Source organism: Chiloscyllium punctatum, chromosome 22 (assembly GCF_047496795.1).
Source record: "Chiloscyllium punctatum isolate Juve2018m chromosome 22, sChiPun1.3, whole genome shotgun sequence".
NCBI lineage: Eukaryota > Metazoa > Chordata > Chondrichthyes > Orectolobiformes > Hemiscylliidae > Chiloscyllium > Chiloscyllium punctatum.
Genome location: NC_092760.1, coordinates 65,798,235 through 65,817,811, shown reverse-complemented (window position 1 = coordinate 65,817,811; position 19,577 = coordinate 65,798,235). Strand labels below are relative to the sequence as shown.

Sequence of the window (19,577 nt, the reverse complement as noted above, 5' to 3'; positions counted from 1 at the left end):
TGCTTATTTGATCTTTTGAGAGTAACATCTATAAAGTTTCTCTGACCCCTTTTGTACCTCCAAGGTATTACTCTTTGCCTCTGCCTGCTTATCATCAACACAACGAGCTGTGTTCACAACTCCTGAATGCAGCAGCCATATTTCTCATTCCCATATCAATGCTTACATGCAAAAAATCTGGCGACTTTCAAACAAAATTTAATGGGCATATGTTAACAGCATAAAAAGCCCACAAAGCTGTTGTGCAGAATTGTAAGTCTTCTTTTGCGTAGAAGAGGTTAACCATTGATTTTTGTACCGTACAAGATAGTCCGTTACTTTTGCACTCTACTTGGGAATAACTGTTGACCAAGTTGCTACAAAAGGATTTGCCAAGAGTCAGCTGATGTTTGTGAGCGTCAGAGTCAGAAATGTAATGTGTCCAAGCCCCACTCCATGAGAATTGAGGCACAAAACGTCGGCTGATGCAGTGCAGGAGTGAACACAAATGCTGCAGCTTTAAACTGACTGCTGTCTGCCCTCTTGGATAAAAGTAACTTTAGCACTATCCTGAAGAGAAACAAGAGAGTTATACCCAGTATTTTGGGCAAATAATTTAGTTCTTAACTGAAGTCTTCAAAAGTACAGATAGTTAGCTGATTTATCTCATGGCTGTTTATAAGAATTTGCTGTTTGCAAATTGACTGCTGTGTTTCCTACATTATAACCATTCCATAATGCCACAACACCTCAGGTCCTAACACCCCTTTGATCTTTTCTTCACTCTGATCCCATCCCTTTGCCTATTCCCAACCCTGTTGTGTATACATTATTCCTTCTGATGTTCCACTCTCTGATTCTGAATGATCAGTGCTCAGCAAAGGACTTTGTTTTGTCCCTTTCCACTCCCACCTCAATGAATTTCAAATTTCGAATACAACATGATCTTGAACTCTTCTTCCATCACCCTCAATCCTCACCTTGGCCTTAGTGGCCCCCCCACCCCCTCAACACACAAACACACACACACACACCAACCACCACCACTACCTCCAGCCCTTTCATCTATCTGCAAACACTCCTTTAACCCCTCCTTCTGGCCTCTTATGTGTCCTTGATCTCTTCATCAAGAACCATTGATGTGACATGGGCCACATTATTTTCTGTTTTCCCCTCATCCACTCTGGCTGCATTCCATTCTCTCAAGTCTAACTCCGATTGTCATCAAACCTGCTAAGCATCAAGATGTTGTTACTAGGACCGTCAATAACCTAATCTCTTCTGGAGATCTCCCTTTTATGGTGTTCTACCTCAGACCCCAATCCCATGCAGCCCATTTCAACCTCCTTCCTGCAATCAAGAAACAAGACTGCCCTGGTACACCCAATGTTTCAGCCTGTTCTGCCCCATTGAATGTATTTTTTCTTGCCTTGGCTCTGTTTTCTCTCCCCATGTTAAGACTCCTCTGCCTGCATTTATGGATCTTATGTAAAACAAAGAACTGCGGCTGCTGAAGATCTGGAAGTGAAACACAAATTGCTGGAGAAATTCAGCACATCTGGTAGCATCTGTAGAGAAAAAGCAGAGTTAACAATTTGAGTCCAGGTGATTCTTCTTAAGAACATCATGATTCTAAGATGCTTTAGTCAGATCCACAATTTTCCTAGTTTCCTGTTTGTAACCACTACGTTTTCGCCATTGATGTGCAATTCCTCAATAAGTTCCTTCTCCATCCGGATTGTCTGAAGCCTTTCCACTTCCTTGAAAGGCTTGAATAGTCCTCATCCACTACCACACTCTTTCACGTGGCTGAGTTATTTCTCACTTAGCCCAATTTCTCTTTTAATTCGTCAGAATTTCTCCAAGTGAAGGTTATGGCTTTGGGTACCCACATGGGTTCAAATTATGCCTGCCTCTTTATGGGATATTTGGAATATTCCTTGCTCCAGTCCCTAAGTGGGTATCCCTCTCACAACTCTTTCTCTAGAACATGGAGCTACTTCCTGCTGTCATCTGCAGTTTGATAAATTAAATAATTTTGCTTCCAATTTCCTTCCCTCTCTCACCTTCACTTGGTCCATCTCTGATTCTTCCCATCTCATCCTTGATTTGGAGATGCCGGTGTACAAAGTTAAAAATCACACAACACCAGGTTATAGTCCAACAGGTTTAATCGGAAGCACACTAGCTTTCGGAGCATCGCTCCTTCATCAGGTGATAGTGGAGGGCTCAATTCTAACACACTGAATTTATAGCAAAAATTTACAGTGTGATGTAACTGAAATTATACATTGAAAAATTGATTGTCTGTTAAGCCTTTCATCTGTTATAATACCATGACAGTTTCACTCCTTTCATGTGTAAATCACAAAACCTTTTTTTTAAAAAAGTTGCATTCTCAGGTTGGCTGTTAACAATGGTGATAGCTAGACAATATGTTGACGGTGTTGGCCCCCTATGTTCTCTGTCTATGCCATGATGTTTAGATTGATTCTAATCTAAAAAGTGAGATCACAGAGTTTTACATGAATTCATGCAGTTTTTGAGCAAAGTACAGTGTAACCCTGCGAGTACAAACTCACCCCACAAAATATATGTGTGCATGTGGGTTTTTGTCTGTGTGTGTGTCTGTCTGGGTTGGGGGTTGTGAGTGTGAGAAAGTGTATGTGTGTGTGTGTAGTGAGTGGAGAGTGTCTTAAGTCTGTGAGGGGGTGCATGTGTGAGTGTGTGTCTGTAAGGGTGTGTGTGGGTCTCTGTGTGCACGTCTGTGTATATGTGTGTCCGTGTGTATGTGTGTATAGGAGTGCCTGTATGTGTGTGAGAGTGTGTGTGTGTATAGTGCAATGGTGGTCACCTGTAATGTGACATGAACCCAAGGTCATGTGGGGTGAGTTTGTACTTGCAGGGTTACATTGTACTTTGCTCAAAAACTGCAAGTATTCATGTAAAACTCCGTAATCTCACTTTTTAGATTAGAATCAATCTAAACATCATGGCATAGACAGAGAACACAGGGGGCCAACACCTTCAACATATTGTCTAGCTATCACCATTGTTAACAGCCAACCTGAGAATGCAACTTTCTTTTAAAAAAAGGTTTTGTGATTTACACATGAAAGGAGTGAAACTGTCATGGTATTCTAACAGATGAAAGGCTTAACAGACAATCAGTTTTTCAATGTATAATTTCAGTTACATCACACTGTAAATATTTGCTATAAATTCAGTGTGTTAGGATTGAGCCCTCCACTACCACCTGATGAAGGAGCAATGCTCCGAAAGCTTGTGCTTCCAATTAAACCTGTTGGACTATAACCTGGTGTTGTGTGATTTTTAACTTTGTACATCTCATCCTTGACTTCTTTATATCCATTTCTGGGGATAGACTGTCCAAGTATCCATTGACTCCAGTTGCTCTACTATACTTTCTCACACCCTGCTTCCTGTAAGGATTCCAACCCATTCTCCCAGTTTCTCCATCTCCTATCTAATCTTTTCTGATGATGACACCTTCTACGTGGGTGCCTCTGACATGTCTTCATTTACCCCTGATCGAGCATTCTCAACCCCACTGTGATTGACAATGCACTCAGCTGTCTCTGACCCATTTTCTGTGTTTTTGTCTTCACCCCTTGTCTTCCATTCCGAACAATAGGGTTCCCTTTGAGCTCATTTTCCACCCTGTCAGTCTCTGAATTCATAATATCATTCTCTGACAGTTCCACCAATGCCAGCAAGCTGTCATAACAAAATGAATCTTACCCTCCTCTCCCTTGTCAGCATTTCACAGGGACCATTCCCTCTGCAACACCTCGTCCACTCTTCTTCAGTCTTCACATCTTTACGTCCCCTCCATGGCACATACCCATGCAGTCATGGAAGGTATAACACTTGACCTTTACGTCCTCACTCCTCACTGTTCAAGGCCTCAAACACACTTTGCAGGTAAAACAATAGTTTACTTGTACTTCTTTCAGTCGTATCGGTTGTATTTGCTGCTCACAATACGGTCTCCTAAAAACTGGGAAGGCCAAATGCAGTCTGAGTAACTGCTGTGCAGAACACCTCTGCTGTACATGTAAGAATAACCCTGATCTTCCAGTTGCTTGCCATTTCAATACATTATCTTGCTTCCATGCTAATATTTCCTCCCTAGGCCTGCTGTATTGTTTAATCGAAGATGGAAGAACAGCTGCAGGCTTCAGATCCAACCTGAGGTTCACATCTCCTCTCACCTGCTACCTCCAGCCCCCATGCCTGTGCCCCAGGGTTTTGTTTGAATAGGTTTACTCCCAGCAAGTTTGACCTATTTTCTGCTATTAACACCAACTTCTATACTTCATCTATTATTACCACATCCTTTGCCTTTTGTTCTAGGTTGTCCTTACCATTCGGTCCAATTTGCTCCTATTCTCCTCTTTTCAACAGCATAAGAACTGTCACTTTTTCAGACCTTCATTGAACTTGAAACTTTAATCCTGTTTCTCTCTCCACAGTTGCTGCCAGATCTGCTGAGTTTCTCCAGCACTTTGTTTTTATTTCAGACCTCCAGCACCTGCAGAATTTTGCTTTCATTATCCATATTTACATTGTTAGGTGTGAAGCTCATTCAAATGTCCTGAAGTAAAAGGTGCCAACTAAACGCAAATGCCTTAAAAATGCTCTAGAGTTCTTTCTCGTAAATTGAAATCAGGCCCATAGTACGCCTGGTTTGGGAATAGATAGGTAGATTTACCTACAGCATGGAAACAGGCCCTTCAGCCCAACAAGTCCACACCTACCCTCCGAAGAGAAACCCGCCCCCCTATATTTACCCCTGACTATTTTCACCTAACACTACGGCCAATTCACCTAACCTGCACATCTTTTTTGGACTGTGGGAGGAAACCGGAGCAAACCCACGCAGACACGGGGAGAATGTACTAACTCCACACAGACAGTCACCCGAGGCAGGAATTGAACCCAGGTCCCTGGCGCTGTGAGGCAGCAGTGCTAGCCACCGTGCCACCCTGCCTGAACTTGATGTTAAACATGGAAGGAAATAAACTTTGCTCAACATTGACATCATTTCATCTTGGTGAAAGTAATTAGAAAATTACTTAGAAATTGAGTATTCTGTGGGGATTTTAACAGATAAATAGACAGTGTAGTAAAATCTCAAATATCTCACATCTAGTTTCTATTGGGGATGGATGAGTTTCCTACAGAAAATATGAAACAGCTCAGGGAGATGCAGACCATACCTGAGCCAACATTGCAAGGAATCACAAAGGAATAGAATTTGAAAATATAAAGCAAAACATTGTCACCACTGAAATTCTAAATAATAAAAGATAATGTTGTATAAACCTTCATTAAGTCATGCAGCATCTGTGGTGAGGGAAACACAGTTAATGTTTCAACAATAGCATGTTACATCTCAACAGCACAGTAATATTATCGAACAGTGAGCCACATAAAGGGATATTAGGCCAAGTGATGAAAAACATGGCCAAAGAGAACACTTTAAGGAGCATCTTAAAGAGTAAGGACTTCAGGTCATTGGCCTTTTATCAGAAGTTGAGGATACCAACAGCTATTAAGCAATTTTAGAAGCAAGGAGTTGGGTGGAGTGAGGGAAGCTAAGAACAAATGGATAGGGTGGATGGAAAGTAATTACATCATTATATAGAGGACATTCCAATGTGAAGGGTGTGGTAATGGAACAAGTAAAAACCAATTCAGAGGGGGTGCAAACAGTTCCAACAAAATAGCAGATAGGAAGGGAATAGTAAAACAACCAGACAAAAAGAAATGCTGCAATTGGTTAAGAGTTTTTTTGCAGAGTCATTTCCTCATATACTGATTGATTTTTACGTGATGGTATTGTTTGTTCTTTATCCATCCCATCACCATCAGGTGTAAAGGCAGTCCGGACTGCGAGGCATGCCAGAGCACCCTCAATATCGACCGAGTGTGTTCGTTAAGTAGCCCCGACAGCACCCTGAGCACCAGCTCATCGAATTCAGCACGGTCCAGCCCATCTCCCTGCAAAAGACCTAACAGGTATGGACCACAGACAGATGTTGTGCTGGGTTCAGTGTATTTGTTCTCTGATTACCGTGACAGAACTGAACAGGAAGTGCAAGTTGGAGGATGGCACATAAATTGTACATTTTCAAGTTAGTTCTTGTCTGTTAAATCCTGACATGATTTAAACTAAATGGTTCAGTAAATAACAAAATAGTGGGGGACTAGAAATCATAGAATAATCCATCCAGACCATTGTACTTTTAGAGACATAGAGATGTACAGCACGGAAACAGACCCTTTGGTCCAACCCATCCATGCCGACCAGATATCCCAACCCAATCTAGCCCCACCTGCCAGCACCTGGCCCATACCCCTCCAAACCCTTCCTATTCATATGCTTCTTAAATGTTGCAATTGTACCAGCCTTGCTGACTCTTTGAAAGAACTATCCAATCAGTTCCATTCCCTCACCCTTTCATACTATAATACTTCATTTTATTTTCCTTTCCAGTATGTGTACGCTTCTCTTTGAGCATTGCTGTTGAAACTGTCTTTCCAGCAGCACCTGTTTGATTTGAACAACTCACTGCACAAAAGCATTTCTCCTCATCTCACCTCTGGTCCTTCTGGCAACAAACAATTATCTCCTTTTTTGTTGACTCCCGGGATGTAGGGCATCTCTGACTAGACCAGCATTTATTGCCCAGGGGGCAGTTAAGAGTCAACCACATTGCTGTGGTTGGAGTTGCATGCCAAAGAATCATATAGCACAGAAAGAGACCCTTCAGTCAACCAAGTTTTCCAAACTAAACTACTCTTGTTTGCCTGTGTTTGGCCCATATCCCTCTAAACCTTTCCCATTCATGTACCTGTCCAAATGTTTTTTTTTTAAATGCTGTAACTGTACCTGCATCTACCACTTCCTCTGGCAGTTCATTCCACATACAAATCACCCTCTGTGTGAAAACATTGGCCCTCAGGTCCCTTTTAAACTTCTCTGCTCTCACCTTAAAATTCTATCCCGCTAGTTTTGAACTCCTCCATCCTGGGGAAAAGACCTAAAGTTAGCCAAACCAGGTATGGAGGACAGTTTCATTCCTTAAAGGACATTAGTGAATCAGATAGGTTTTTCCTGACAATTGACAATAGATTCATATTTATCATTAAACCTCTTAATTCCAGATTTTTATTGAATTCAAATTCCATCATCTGCTGTGGTGGGACTTGAATCCAGGTCCCCAGGACAATACCTGAGTCTCTGGATTAACAATTCAGTGATAATACCACTGTCTACCAGTTGATACTGCCTACCAGTATCAACTGGTAGACAAATTCTTCTGCTAATTGAAACAGTTTCTTTTGATTTAGTCTGTTAAAACTATGATCAAAAGTCTGATCAAATCTCTTCATCTCTCCTTAACTTTCTTTACTGTAAGGAGAATAATCCCAATTTGTACAGTTTCTTCACACAACTCAAGCTCACTTACCCTGCTAAGATTCTAGATGGTTTAAAAGAATTATACCAGAACTTGCTGGGTGTGCCTATCAGGAAAGGATTGACAGGCTGGTGCGCCTCACTTTTGACAAAAAAATGGCTGATTGTAATCCTTCAAACTATGAAAGGTTTTGGTCGAATGGATGCAAAGGGAATGTTCTTCCGCATAAGAGATAGCATAACTAGAGGCCATCAGTACAAGATCATCAGCAAGAAATGCAAAAGAAACTTCTTCTCTCAAAGAGTGGTGCGAATATGGAACTCCCTGTCACAGGCTGTGTATGAAATGATCAGCAGAGCTGTCCTTAAGGAGAAAAAAGATAAATATGTGAGGCAGAAGGGAATAGATGATTGCAATGATGGATTTAAATCATAAGAGATGCAAGGAAGCTTTAGTGGTGCGTACACATTGGCACAAACTGATTAAGCTGATGTTTATCGTATGGAAAAGGAATTCTATTCACAGCGCACCCAAAAATAGAACCTACCAGAAGGTGAAATTTAATATTGTGTGAATGTTTAACTAAAATAGGTTTTGGAGAGGAATTATTCAACTTCCAAGAATTAAAGTGTAACTTGATGATTTTCTGTCCTTTGTTGAATCATAGCATTGTTAACCTGAACCATGAAGCAGAGAGATGTAATCTCTGGTTACTGTCTAATCCAAAGTATCTTTACTTGCTATTTATGTAATGTCAGCTGCAGGCTGCACAGTCAAATCCTAGATTTATTTGTTGTTGATGTAGTCATAATTTTATTTAAAGCAAAATATGATAGACTCTTGTTTGCTCCTGACATTGCCACAAGCAGTCGTGGACTAGAAAGCACCACTAATTCAGCAACAAAAACAGAAACTGCTGGAGAAACTCAGCAGGTCTAGCAGCATCTGTGGAGAGAAAACAAAACTAACTGTTCGAGTCCAGTGACCCTTTTTCAGAACTTCGGCCCATTGTCACTAAAGTGTTCTCTCACACCTGGCCTGTATTCAGAAGTGGAAAGTACTACTGCTGGGTGTTTGTTGTCACCTACACCCAGTATCAAAATGCTGCTGGTGAAACACTTTCTCGGTATTGTAGGACTGTAGGCTGGAAACAGGCCTACAGAGAGCTGGCGTTCATTGTTCCTGCCAGAGGTCACCAAGTCTTATTGGCATGACAACCCTGAAACATTCATGGATCAGAGGAATGGGATGGAATCCCCATCAGGCTGGATTTGTCAACATGCTTTTTCTGTGCATTTTTAAATTAGGAAAACATTGCTGGGAGGGTCACTGATGGATAGGGGATAGAGGAGTTAGGAGAGACAAACGACATATTTCCATTTGGCAGGAACTTCACTCATGGTAAAACAATTACCTCTGAGTTGCGAGGTTATAGGTTCAGGTTTCATTTCAAGGACTTCAGATCACTGATAATCTTTAGACTGCTATTCCTAGATCAGTAATGACGGAGTGATCTTTCAGCCCAAGACTAAGTATTAAATCTGAGGCCCCATTTGCCCTTTCAGATGGATATGCCTGGTCTCAAGACACTTTGTGAAGGAAAACAAGTGAATTTTTTCTATTGTCCCGAGGCCTATATTTTTTCTTCAATTAATAGCACTAGATGTAAAGCAAGATGAAGAAGGTTTAAAGAGGATGTGAGGGTGGTGGGAATCTGAAATTCACTGCCTGTTGGACTGGTATAGACAGAAAATCTTAGATCGTTTAAGAAGACTTTAAATGTGTGCTTGCAATGCCAAGCCATAGAAGGGTACGGGCCAAATGCTGGAAAATGGGATCAGGATAGTTAGGTAGTTGTTTTGTCCAGCTTGAACCTGATAAGCCAAAGAGCCCTTTTTTCAGTGCTATGACTGGAGAAAACAATTATTTGGTTGTTTGTGGATCCTTGTCACGTGCTGCTTGGCTTAGACCTTTCCCTACATTACCACATCGACTAAACTACAGAACTGAAGTATTTCATTAGATGTGAAGCACACTGGGTACATCTAGAGGTTTTGAAAGGTACTGTATAAATGCAAGCACTTTCCATTATGCAATTGTATGATGTGAAACGTATGAATGACTGACACTGACCAGTACCTGAACCACCATGTTATCATCATTGATATTCCAGCATGTCAGAAGATGAGCCCGAGAGTGGCTGTGACACAGTGGATGGATCACCAACCAGTGAGTCTTCAGGGCAAAATGAAAGTCCCTTTCTGGAAGAGCGATTACTTCAGGATGCGGCTAATCAGAATTCAGGCGGCATGAACTGCAAGGGAACAGACAGCAGCAAGCCCACCGTGCGCACCATGGTGGTGCCACCAATGAGGGTGCAGAACAGCAATTCAATCTCCATAACAGACTTGAGCGAGCAGGTCTCAAATGCAGGTAAGGACTTGCTTTTGTATGCATGGTCAGAGAGAACTTTATTTGTAACTGCTGCAAGCAGTCAGTTGCAGGACAGGAACGTTAAAATTGATTTAAAGATCATCTTGTGAAAGGGGGCTAGTGATGCAAGCAGCATAGGACAGAGAATAAGGGATATTAGAAACCTGTCCTGAAAAGTTATACTGAAGTATTCCCTACTTGCCTACTATAGGGAGTAACATTGTGAAGAGTATAATTTTGAGGGACTGGGGGGTACATGAATAGAGGGACCTGGAGGTACTTATTCAAAGGTCCTTGAATGTAGTAAGGCAAGTTGAAAAGGCAGCTCAGAAAGCTTAGCCTTGGAAATAGGGACAATTGATATGCTAAAACGTTAATAAAGTATTGTACACAATCTTGGCCACTTGAGGAAAAATTCCAAAGGGATACATGGGATGGGGAACTCAGATACTAGGAGGCATTGAAGAAGTTGGTTTTGTTCTCTTTAGGGAAAAGAACATTAAAGGAAGATATCAGAGTTATTCCAAAATATCAAAATTGATGGAGCAATTAGGAGAAACAGTTTCCTCTGACAAATGGTTAGTAATCAGAGGACAAAGGGTTCAAATAGTTGGACTGTTAAAGTTTGAAATATGGATTATGGGGAATAAACTGGAATGGGGACAAAATTGGATCGCTTTTATCCAGAGGGCACATGGTCCCCTATCATGCAAGAAGAGTTTGTTATCCCAAAAGGCTCCTATACTTGAGTAGCATCTGCCTAGATCCACTTAAGCATGATTCGTTTATACACAAATTGCCTACAATCCAACACAGAGAAGCTCAAGATGTGTCACAAGGGAGTTGGTTGCTATCAGAAAAAAAATTGTATTAGAGCAACAGGGGCTGCTGTGCTGAGATTCAGGGTTGTGACGAGAAGGAAAGGAAAGAATTAAGTGTGCAACCTACATAGCTAAGCTGAAAGTTGACAGGAACCTAGCTCAGTTGTTTTTTAGCTATGACAACTTATTCTTCAGCTGCAGTGCACTTAGACCTCTCCATTCTGTCAATAGTCATGTTTCCCAAATAATTCTCAAGTCCAGAAAGCTTGTGTCCAAGTCATTCTGGATTTTGGAATTTTCTGCAGCATTGAAATACATTAGAATACTCAACTACAAGTGTGTAATCCAGTAACACTCTGCAACATAAGGCAATAATAAAAATTGAATTACTTATTCAAATTCAGTATCTATTATGTTTCAGCTCACAAAAACTGTTCTAAAATGTGCCTAAGTCTGCTGAAAACACTTCCAGACAACTGGTGTTTCTTAACTCAGCTTCCCTGTGTGGAAAGGTTACAGTGTATTGTATCTTACTTTTAAAACACTGTTCTTTATCTGAGAATCATTTTTACAAAACGTGAGGTAAACCAGTGAGGGATTTTAAACCATAAACTACTTTCTCAGCTCCTTATCATCTGTGTGAGTTCAATCAGGATCTCTGCAATGTCTGTTTACTGAACAAAGGCATGTAGGCAATTCGATAAATGCTTGGTTCCTTCTGCACAACACGGTTAATAGTGACTACAGGTAGTTAATAAGTTTCTTGTTTTAACTTGCTTTTTTATGTATCTATGTAATTATAGAAGATTTTGTGCTCATTATGCTTTCAACTTTTTATTTCAGTGCAGTTGAATATCCACGCATTAATGCAATAAAATATAGCAAAGTGTTTCACAAGAGCATTAACAAACACTCAACAATATGAGGAATTCAGGCACAAAGAGACAGGTTTTATGGACCACCTGAAATCAGGAGAGAAATTTAGGAGGGAAGTCCAGAATCTTTGGAACCTGAGTAGCTGAAGTCACATGACACCCGGTTATAGTCGAACAGAATTATTTGAAATCATTTTTTGGAACACAGTATTGACGATGTACAGCTGACTAGAATTGGTGGAACGTACATCCCAAGCGAATGGAGAACATTACAAAACGTTTTTTAATAATCCAACTGAATTCTTTTGTATGCGTAACTTCCCACAGCTGCCTTTAAAACATCCCAATACTATATGTATCCTTAGCAATGAACAAGAGAAAATTGATGCAGTGGCCTACTACAGATAAATTGGGTAATATTTTCTTTCGAGTCCTGGAATACGTGTACTGTTTTTACATACAGTGGTATGTGAACCTTAAGTGTAACCTGTAGGTAAATTAAATTGTTAATGTCTTCACAGAGCTTCAGAATTGAACTAACATATTCCTAGAATTGCATGGTCCAGGTACAGATTTGAAACTAGGTTTGCCCAAAAAGGATGTGCACCACACTGGCCACCTTTCTTGGACATTAGATTACATTCCCTACAGTGTGAAAACAGGCCCTTCGGCCCAACAAGTCCACACCGACCCTCTGAAGAGTAACCCACCCAGACCCATTTCCCTCTGACTAATGCACCTAACACTATGGGCAATTTAGCATGGCCAATTCACCTAACCTGCACATTTTTGGACTGTGGGAGGAAACCGGAGCACCCGGAGGAAACCCACACAGACACAGGGAGGATGTGTAAACTCCACACAGACAGTCACCCAAGGCTGGAATTGAACCTGGGAACCCTGGTGCTGCGAGGCAGCAGTGCTAACCACTGACCCACCATGCCGCCCCTTAAAGGCTGAATGGCCTAGTCTTCCTCTTTTTTTTTTAACTTTGATGATCAATCTGTTCAGAGACACTATTACACACCTCTGGGACAGAAGGGGCTTGAATCCAGGCCTTTTGATCCAGGGGTAGGGACACTACCACTGCACCACAAGAGGGCCCCATAAGAAAAAAATATAAGTAAATATCCTTTATTGCAAGGGAGAAGTGAGGTAGCAAGAAGGAAAGGTTTTTTTTTCTGGCTATTTCATACACTTGGGAAAATTATTTGTTGGTGCAAGTTGCAGATTCTGAAATGGCTTGAAATGGCCAAGTCTAGAAGCAACCTGATAGTCCCAGGATTACACCTTTTCACATGTTGAACCGGTTTGCACTTCCAGATGCGACATGTCAGTCATTGAGCCAGGGCCGATCTGCACCTGAAAGAATAAGCCAGCTTTCAACTGTAGGTATTCGCCAGCAGAAGTCTGTAACAGCATTCCAACAGCAACACGTGAATTTTGGTCAGGTATGTGTGAACTCAGCCGATATTGGGTCGTGTGGAACAGACTTTATTCATATACAAACAGGTGCTCACACTTTACCATGCATAGAAGTCATTTTGCTTTCTTGTTAAAAGCCTGTGAAATAGGCACAGGAATAAACAATTGTGTATGCTTTGCCAATCAGCAAGATCAAGGCTTGTCTTCTATCCTCTCTCACACTATCTCTTAATTCCCAGCAATTTACCAATCCTTGCCTTGAATATACTTAATGACTGAGCACCCACAGGTCTGGGAGGTAGGGAATTAGAAATAATCATATAATTAAAATAAAGGACTGCAGGTGCTGGAGATCTGAAACTAAAACAAAATTTTGGAGAAACTCAGCAAGTCTGGCAACAGCTGTGGAGAGAAAAACAGAGTTAACAATCTAGTGACTCTTCATCAGAATTGAAAGTAACTGGGAAATGGTGGTGTGTATGCTGATGAGGGAAGGGGAGGAGATGTGGTGGGAAGGGATGGAGTGAGTTGAATAGATGGAGATGGTGCCTGAGGGCAAAAAGTAGGGAAGCAGATAAAGGAGTTGCTGACAGCAAGCCAGGAGAGACGTAAATGCTGACTGGATGTTATGTGGAAGTGTGAATCATTAAAATGGGTTAGCTGTGTCAGGAGCAACCTATACCCAACAGGACCTAGGGATGTAGAGATAGGTAGCAAACAAAGACGAAATTGGTAAACTTAATGCTAAGTCCTGAAAGATACAAGGGAGCTGGGCAGAAGATGAAGCGTTGTTCCTCCAACTTGTGTTGAGCCTCATTGGAGCTGTGCAGCAATCCTGAGACAGAAATGTTGGTATGAGAACACAGTGTTGGAAGTGGTTGGCAACCAGAAACTCAAGGTCTTCTCATAGAGCAGAGGTGTTCCACAAAGCCGTCATCAAGGCTGAGTCTCCAAGTAAAGGAGACCACATTGTGAGCAGAAATAGAAATAATCAATACCCTTTTGAAAGAAGAGGTTTCTCTTCATCTTAATGCTAAGTGACCTACCTCTTGTTCTGAGATTGTGTTCTTATTTCTTATCCAAGGTATACATTTTCTCAACCCTATCAGGCCTCTTAAGAATTTTATATGTTTAATGAGCTTACATTTCATTCTTCTAAACTTCAGTGAATATGGGTCTAGTTTACTCAATCGCTTCTCATAGGATAATCCCTTCATCCTATGAACCACACTCTCTGAGGTGAATATGTCCTTCCTAAGGTGAAGAAGACAAATTTCACATAGTATTCCAGGTGTGACCTCACCAACACTACAGATCCCAATTCACCTTCATCAAATGTACATTTCACAGTGAAGATTTTATGATTTGTCTTTATTCAGATCCTTCAAGATAATTTTTGTTAAGAGCGTATCTGTCTGAGCATTCAATCTGTACCATGGTCAATTGATCATACTACCTATACCTATTAGGCTAGTGATTAAATAAACCAGCAAATTACTGGGGTGAACTGCAAATTTTCTGTAGAATGTTGATTTATTCTTGGCATCCTTTTTTGAGTGATTTGAGCGATTGCTGATTACAGCATGAATGTTTTTACAGGTTCAGCACTACGGATCGATGCCTCAGGAATGGAATGGTAATTATGGGCACCGGAGAAAACAGGCCTTCATCGCGCCCACAATCGCTAGCCACCCTTTCTCTTTTGCTCACGGGAGTCCCAACCACACTACAGCCCATGGACATCTGACCGGAAACACACACCTCGGGGGCCAACCCGCCATCTTATCCTACCCCCCGTCGGGTCCCCTGGGCAACACAGCTCCCATGGCCCATCTGTTGGCCTCCCCATGTACTTCAAGGCCTGTCATGCAACCCACGGCCTATAGTATTTCTCACCACAATGGCCTGCTTCACCAAATCCCCTTTGGTCTCAATCCCCGTCTGCTGCCTTCTCCAACCATTCATCAGAACCAGTACAAACCAATGTTTCATCCTCACTCCTATATTGCATCTCCCATCTACACTGGATTCCCATTAAGTCCAACGAAGCTCAGCCAATATCCCTATATTTGAAGATTACAGAACAAAACAAGAAGAAACTGGCCTAAGGCTCAGTCATGTGTAAAGCATCTGGAATTGAAGGAACGCATAACCGATTAAAGAATAATTCTAAGCCGTGGCACAAGAAATTCATTTCTTCATTGTGTTTTTGTTAATCATGGTACATAAAAGGTGCATAAACAAAAGAAACAAAAAGCTGAGCTTTAAATCAAACCCAGTTTTAATGTGTCTTTGCACATTCGATGAGACAACTATTTCAGCCATTGTGTTAGGTCCAAGGATGTGTGCGGTGATTCAAAGCCGCTAGGAGCATGGGGCGAGAGGGAGAGGGATAGCTCTCCACTTTTGTATTGCCTTGTTGCATCCACTGCAAGACACGTGTGACACACACACTTGTGAAGCCATGCTATTAACCCTGTGAGGGCAAAGGGTGCATATTCTGTCTGCCGGTGTACAAGCAAATATACTTGTGGTTTCCCCTGTGTCTTTAGTGTTTTTTCAGTGTTCAGTCTTTAACCTAAAGGGGTTGGGGCCGTTGCTCTCCACACCTGCATGTGTTTTGCATGGGCAAGAATTGCCTAAAATAGGGTTTTTTACTCTTCAGTGTCGTCAGTAACAATAGTTTTCACACACATAGTGCCTTAAATATTTTGAGGTTGTTAATGTTACTATGTTATGGACTGTAGCACTTGAATTCTTATCTAATCCAGTGATTGAAATAAAAGATAAATGAATGGAAAAGTAGGGGGAACATTAGTGCTTTAGTTTTTCAGGTTTGGCGTGTGGTATGCTTATACTATCCTTTGAGGAATAGCTTTTTTTTGTGCTTCGCGGGTTGTGGGCTAAGTCTGCTTTCCTCCTTCCGGAATGACCTAGAGATACCAGAGGTGTAGAGCAAGCATTCAGAAATTGACTCAGATAATTTGATCACTGGTTTCTACTTTAAACTCGTCTATAATGAGCAGTGTTTGTACTGTCAAAAAAATAATAATCTGCAATACAATCGAAATAGAAGTGTGCGCGTGTGTGTTTCTTTTTAAAAAGAAGTTTGCTGTTTATGGAATTTAGTGAAATGATTAGATATGTGGTGGCATGGCTTTGGTTAGAAAATTGAAAAAAAATGCAATTCATAATACTCAATGACTCATGATATGGTTTTACCTTAGCTTGAGCAGACCATGCAGTATTTGATATACGTAGTAATATACTATTTAGTCCTGAGGCTTGACGAGGTGCAAGTTTTTTGTGTGCAATTTTATCATTTATGCATGTGACAAATTTTACCCTTTTTATCATTTTGTTTTTATTTTGTTTCATTTTTAGCCTGTTCAGTGTCTACTTGCTTATTTTATACATTCCGTCAGGGAGATAAAATGAACTACGCGCTCTGTGCATTTTTCTGGTATGCGCGTCATAAAATAATTTTTTTTTAAATGAAGTTGCTTTTCGCAGCACCAAAGACTTTTCCTGTCATCCCATTTCCTAAGCAAGGTTAGCAACTTTGCATAGACCTCAAGAAAAATACTCAAAAAAAAAAGGGGTAGCAAAGGTTAATTTTAAAAAAAAACTTTTTTCAGAATTTCAATAAAAAAGTTTGAGGCTATGTTTTAGTTCTTTGGGCGAGTAAGAAATTGTAACATTTATCTTGAATGTATTATAGATAAGCTGCTATATAATGATTGCCACTTCAATTAGCTGTGAAATAGGTGATTATTAACTGTTCTTACTTAGCCTTCTCATTTCTGTAAGTCTGATTACATTAACTAGAAGTGGGTTTTGATTAATTTTGGCGTTACTGTTTGGAGTGTCTTTGTAACTACTGTATTGTAAATGATGAAACTTTTAATTGCTTTTGTTTTTATTTTTGGGTGTGTGTTTTTGCATCAGTATTTTACCTTAAGTAACTTCGAGATCATCACTGCATATAAATGGATGTATTGATGTAACTTAATTTTTATGTTTTCATATCGGCATTGTGTTAAAGAATCTGAATCGCTGTAGCTTGCAGAATTGACTTAACTTTGTTTTTTTTTGCTAATGCAGTTTGCTGCTGCAATATAGAATCTTTTAATTATTTACTGGAACCAGCAGTCAGTGTGCAGAACCTGATTTCTGTATACTTTATTTATATTTACTAAATTTAGAAAAAAAACATTAAAGATTCTAACACACCACTAATAAGCAGCACCAGTTTGACTTCAATAAGCTAACTTTGAGTATAACCATTTTTGGGGAGAGGGTTGTATATCTACTAAACAAAGCAGTGTTTTATTCAACATCAGCCTTTAGTCATAGCCAAGGAAGACAATGTGCCTAAGCGCAGAGGCTTTTAAACCACAGAACAGTTGTACAGTTAATTCAAATTTATAAAATATATTGTACCTCTTGAAAAATTTGGTGCTTTCTAGCATAGTTCTATTTTTATCAATAGACACCATATGTTTGTAAAAAAAAACAAAAGAACTCTAAATACAGGACTGGTAACTGAGGGGAAACAACTTGTGTCAGCTAGATAGGCCATAGCACTGTGGAACGACAATATTGTGATGCCTGAGTACTTCACCAAAGTGTTGCATTCAGTTTTTATTTCTTGAGTTCTATCCACTGGTTAATGCCTTAAAGTCACTCTTAAATAAGACACTGTGAAAGGAATGGGCATTGGAGGCAAGGAAGTAATATTATACCCACCTCATTTTAAATTTGGACTTTCATCTTACATGCATATTGGGTTTTAATTCAGTTTTAGTTATCAGGATCCATATGTGTGATTGGGAGTGCATTTTGAAAATAAAACATATCTCAAAACATTTTGTCTTTAATCAAGTTGAACCAATTAGTTTTGATTGGGTAGAGGCTCACAATTGGATGGAAACTTAAGGGAATGAGTGGTATCAATCTTTTCTTTCCTAGACCCGTCCTCTCCTTTATCAGCTTAGCCCTTAACTTGACAACAGTTCAATAAAAGTTAAATCAACACTGCAAGTTATAGAAATCTGTTGTTTAAATTACACAACAACGTAGACTTGATTATTTAGTTCGAACTGTTACTGTTAAAAATTGTAGATTTTTTGTGGCTTTTTGCTTTTGATTTTAATGCTACACTAGTTTGCCATGTAGCAATTGCACTGTGCAATATTTACAATATGAGGACTGGGAAAATTTTTATGGATGTATGTCTCTTACAGTTTGCGATAGTATTTCTTGCTAGTTCTCAGTGATTTAAATGTGACCAAGCCTTCGTACCTTGTCACATAAAGCGGGTTTTCCAGGTGACTATTTTGGTGAGTGTCAAAAATAAGAGTTTATGGTGTATTATTGTCGAGATTCACTTTGAATTAAAATATATATTGCTGCAGCAAATGAGTGTGGTGGATATTTTGTACAAACATAATAGAAGTGATGGCAGAAAAAAAAGCTTGTACATCAAGCCTGGCCCATGGTATAATGGTTGGCACTTCAGGAGAAATTAAATAGGAGCTGGAGTAAACTATTCAGTCCCCTGAGCCTGCTCTGCCATTCGATATGGTCACCGCTGATATTCCATCTCAGCTGCACCTTCTGCATTACCCCCAAAATTCCTTTCATTCTCTTAATATCCAAACCTTTATTGCATATACTCAGCTCTCTGGTTCGACAATTCCAAAGATTCCCAATCCTTCAAAGGAAGAACGTTCGACTAACCTCAATCCTATTGACACCCCCCCCATCCCCCACAACCTATTGAGTGATCAAAAGCCAGTCCAGGAGATTAAATGGACTAAGTGTTTTAAAGGCACTTGCTTTCTCTCAATACCATCTCCGCTTATAACGTTTCAATTTTCTTTTAGGCTTGAGCCATGCAATCGAGTTGCCTTGTGTGTAAGTGCCAAGGTTTCCGTTTGCTGCCCTGAAGTATGTATTTGTGGTACTTTCTCAAATACAAGGGTAAAAGAGAAAAACCTGTATTGCATTTATGCTGTGCCTAATAACATTTTTGTGATTTCACAAAGCATTTTTCATGCAGTGGATTGCTTTGGATTGGAGTCGCTTTTGTTTAAAAAAAAGACATGCTGCATTCCATTCATATCCAGACATGGTCAAACAATTTGTTCTAATCTTTTGCTTAAATAAGTTGAATTATCTGAGAATTATCTGATAGTTAGATTAAACCTTAATTAACAAAACACAAGCAGATGCATTTTGTGCAAAAATATTGAATTAATCATGTACCTCAAGATAAAAGTGGTACATGCAACATATCCTAACTTGTTCCGGTTACACTGCGGACTGACCTGTTGATTTGCAGATTTTCCAATTATAAAATTTTCAAACTGCACAGTAGAAGATTGTACGTGAGAACATCAGGAACAGACATAAGCCATTCAGCAGCTTGAGTTTATAGTGCATTATGCTGACAAGAATAGGAGCAGGAGTAGATCATACAATCTTTGAGCAACCTTACTATTTAGCAAGATGAGGACTGGAATGTTCATACATAGAAAAATACAGCACAAGAATAGGCCCTTCAGCCCACCTTGTCTGTGCTGACCATGATG

The 19,577-nt window shown here is 40.2% G+C and overlaps 1 protein-coding gene across 4 annotated transcripts in view; it reads left to right on the top strand.

The window, feature by feature from the left end:
* The window catches only part of hipk3a (homeodomain interacting protein kinase 3a), a 268,064-nt gene extending 249,662 nt beyond the window's left edge, over positions 1-18,402 (top strand). For 3 of the 4 annotated variants that reach the window (XM_072592555.1, XM_072592553.1, XM_072592554.1), the window contains 4 exons: positions 5,878-6,024; positions 9,601-9,860; positions 12,880-13,007; positions 14,581-18,402. In XM_072592555.1, the coding sequence (XP_072448656.1) occupies positions 5,878-6,024; positions 9,601-9,860; positions 12,880-13,007; positions 14,581-15,054 (1,009 nt within the window). In that variant the 3' untranslated portion in view covers positions 15,055-18,402. The remainder of the gene's footprint in view (positions 1-5,877; positions 6,025-9,600; positions 9,861-12,879; positions 13,008-14,580) is intronic. The other variant, XM_072592556.1, reaches the window with a different exon arrangement.
* The last annotated feature ends 1,175 nt before the right edge of the window (positions 18,403-19,577 follow it).